The sequence below is a fragment of the Helianthus annuus genome, chromosome 8, assembly GCF_002127325.2.
Source record: "Helianthus annuus cultivar XRQ/B chromosome 8, HanXRQr2.0-SUNRISE, whole genome shotgun sequence".
Taxonomy (NCBI): domain Eukaryota; kingdom Viridiplantae; phylum Streptophyta; class Magnoliopsida; order Asterales; family Asteraceae; genus Helianthus; species Helianthus annuus.
The window spans coordinates 86223430-86227022 of NC_035440.2; the positions used below are offsets into that span (position 1 = coordinate 86223430).

General features: G+C 43.1%; 1 protein-coding gene across 1 annotated transcript; it reads right to left on the reverse strand.

Annotated features, from left to right (window-relative positions):
* Positions 1-1484: 1484 nt before the first annotated feature.
* On the reverse strand, positions 1485-2384 carry LOC110870296. The gene has a single exon (XM_022119483.1). The coding sequence runs from the start codon at positions 2382-2384 to the stop codon at positions 1485-1487; it is 900 nt and encodes a 299-aa protein (XP_021975175.1).
* Positions 2385-3593: the final 1209 nt, after the last annotated feature.

A 3593-nucleotide genomic window follows, 5' to 3' on the forward strand; every position in this document is an offset into this window, starting at 1 on the left:
ATTTAATTAGCGTCACCCGGCCACCAATAGACAATGTGTTAGCTTTCCATTTCGACAACCTCCTCTTGAAAGTATTCACAACCGGATCCCAATTCGACAACCTATTCATGTTCGCCCCAACCTTGATGCCCAAATATACAAAAGGAGTATCTCCTGCTTTACAACCCAACAAATCAGCTACATTCTTTAATTCTTTAGTATCCACCCCAATTCCGAACAAAACAGATTTATGTAAATTGATTTTCAATCCGGAACACAAAAAAAATATCCGAAGAATCCTTTTCATGTTCACGAAATTGAAATTAGACCAATCCCCCATCAACATCGCATCGTCTGCATATAACAAATGCGATAACACCGGACCATCGTTAGGAAGTCGAACACCATCAAAAGCTCCTATGCCACACGCCTTATTCATCATACCCGAAAGCGCCTCCATCAAAATAATAAAAAGGAAAGGTGATATAGGATCACCCTGACGAAGACCTTTTTGGCACCCGAACTCAAAAGTTGGCGACCCATTCACCAAGACCGAAGATCTCGCCGAAACCAAAATCCCGCGAATCCACTCACACCAAACTGAGGGAAAATCCATTTGATGCATCACCGACAACAAAAACTCCCAATTGACGTTGTCATACGCTTTGTCAAAATCTATTTTGAACAAAAACATTTTTTTCCTCCGTTTTTTAGCCCACCCGAGAACCTCGTTTGCCATTAACGGTCCATCAAGAATGTACCTTCCTGTCAAGAACGCGGATTGATTTTCTGAAACAATATTACTCATAATCATCTTCAACCGATTCGCCAACACCTTTGACACCACCTTGCTGATACACCCTATAAGGTTAATCGGTCTAAAATCTCCTAAATCAGACGGGTCTCCCACCTTCGGAATAAGAGTAATGAACGACGACCCAACCCCCATGCTAAACTTCCCTACTCTATGGAACTGCTGCATAATATCCATAAAATCCTTCTCGAATAAATCCCAAAATGTTCTGATAAACCGAAAATTGAAACCATCTGGGCCAGGTGCTTTATCAGCACCACATTCGAAGACTGCATTTTTAATTTCCTGAACCGAGAAAGCGTCAATCAAACCATTAGCATCATCTGAACTTAATCTCTTCAAACTGTGAACCACCAACTTCGACCTATGACCCATTCCTCTTTAAACCTAGCTCTAAAAAAACCAAGCACCTCTCTTTTGATCACATTCGGCTTCGTTTCCCACACTCCTCTAACCATCAAACCAGGAAAATAGTTCGCAGCCTTACGTTTATTGATACAACCGTGAAAATACCTGGAGTTGTCGTCCCCATATGATGCCCATTTACTACGCGCTTTCTGTTTCAAATCCCGTTGGTAGAAAGCTTCAATCTCACGTAAGCGACGTTTAGTCTCTTCCAACGTCCACACCTCCACTTCCGACAACTCTCTCTCTTCCATGGCCGCATCCAACTCCCTAAGTTCTTGTTCCATTAAAAGTTTTCACCCAATTCCTTTTTCTTGCACTCATCGACCCAAACCGAAATATCTTTACGAAGACTTTTGAATTTCCCCGTCAACCTTGTGTCCGGATGCCCCACATAATGCCCCTCACCAATCGACTTCCTTACAACTTCACCAAAATCCTCTCGATCAAGCCAAGAATTGTAGAACCTAAACGGCTTAGGTCCAAAATTCCTATAAACGGTCTTCAACACTAAAGGACTGTGATCCGACTTATTCATTTCAAGCGCTACGTACTCCGCACTCGGCCATTCCATGAAAAAGTTCCAGTTAACAAATATACGATCAATACGGCTTAATTTTTCTCCTACCACAAAAGTAAATCGCCTCCCTTTCAACGAGTACTCATGAAGATTCGTATTGTCTATGAAGTCATTAAACTCATTAGCCTCCGACGCATTAAAAATAGAGTTTCGCCTTTCACCTTCACTTCTAACCGAATTAAAATCCCCTGCCACCATCCATAACACGTCTCCATCTCCAATTAACTCACCGATCTCCGCCCACAACCCCCGCTTAGCCACCACGTTTTGAGGAGCGTACACATTGAGCATATGGTTCGAAACCCCACTACCTTTAATATTACCCGAAACAAGTAAACAGTTGGAAAATTTGGACACCTCCCTCATTGCAAAAACTTTTGGATCCCATAACGAAAGCAAACCTCCCGATCTACCAGCTGAAGCTACCCAATCAAAACAAAAATCCCCTCTACCCCAAAAACGCCCAACATCCACCGAATCCAAATCCACAAATTGCGTTTCTTGAATCATAATAAAACTCACCTCGTGATGAACGCGTAAACCTCGAACCCAATCTGCTTTACCCGGATTCCCTAACCCACGAATATTCAAAGAAAGAACATTCATTGTCCACCTTCTTGAAACCCTTCAGTTCGCAACACCTCTTGTACTTTTGGCATAAATTCATTCAAGTCATCCGCACCAAGTGCTCTACCTAAATTAATTGTTTCTCCAGCTTCAAGAATAAACGAGGCATGGACATTATCCGCAAAAGAATCTTGGACGAAAACTCCACCAGTCGATTGCTCTTCAGTATCGCGAGTCTCTTCTCCTGCAGCCGTGTGCGTATTGAGATCCGGTGTCACAAATTTCGAACTGGATTCCCTCTCCTCAATACCGTACTGACCCGCGTTATTCGAAATAATCCCAATAAACTTATCCAACCCAAACGGATCGTTATCATCCCTTAGACGTTTCTTCGGCCTTTCCTGTGATCCACTAGACTCACTCCTACTTTTAAACATTTGTTTTCTTCTAAACTTCTTACGAACCGCCGTAGCACCATCTATCGCAGCAGTAAAATAAATCACCGAGCCCTCCACATTGTTCTCTTTTCCTATACCAGCATCGTGCACTGAATTCGGCCGTTCTTCCACCCCTTCGTGCTCCCGAATTTCACCCATTTCCAACTCAACTGTACTCCCTTTCCTTACATCAACATCCCCTTGTACTCCCTCCTCCTCAAAATGCCTCCGCGGATCAACATCCCTATCAACCACTCGCATTGACGTCTCCGAAACATCATCGAAATTCTCTACACATTCTGGAACCCACTCACCCACATCTTCATCAGTCCACACATTAAAAAGAAAACCCCTCCATCTAATGTCCACACGATCCACTATTCTACTGCATGACTTAGTCAAAACGCCAATAAAAGCAAAAGAAAAATTATTATCATCACCCGACATCCTCGCCGGCTGCACAACCTTACCATAACGACTCCCAACCATTTCCAACACCTGATCTACCGCAAGCTGGACCGGCACACCATAAACCTTTAACCATGCTATCCGCTCCTCCTCCTTAAAATTACCATCCCATACCTTTAATCCCTCAAACCAAACAGACCACATATTCTTATATGACAAAAAGCTCTCAGCATCCTCCAAGCATGTAAACACTAACAAAACTGAGAAACCACCCACATACTTAATGGCCACTGAATTCCATCCTCGACTCCTCAACAATTCCTTCAAAGAAGTCAAAGTGTTGAAATCGACCACCTTGCCGACTAAAGACATACCATGCCATTGGTAGAAGCCTTCCACATTG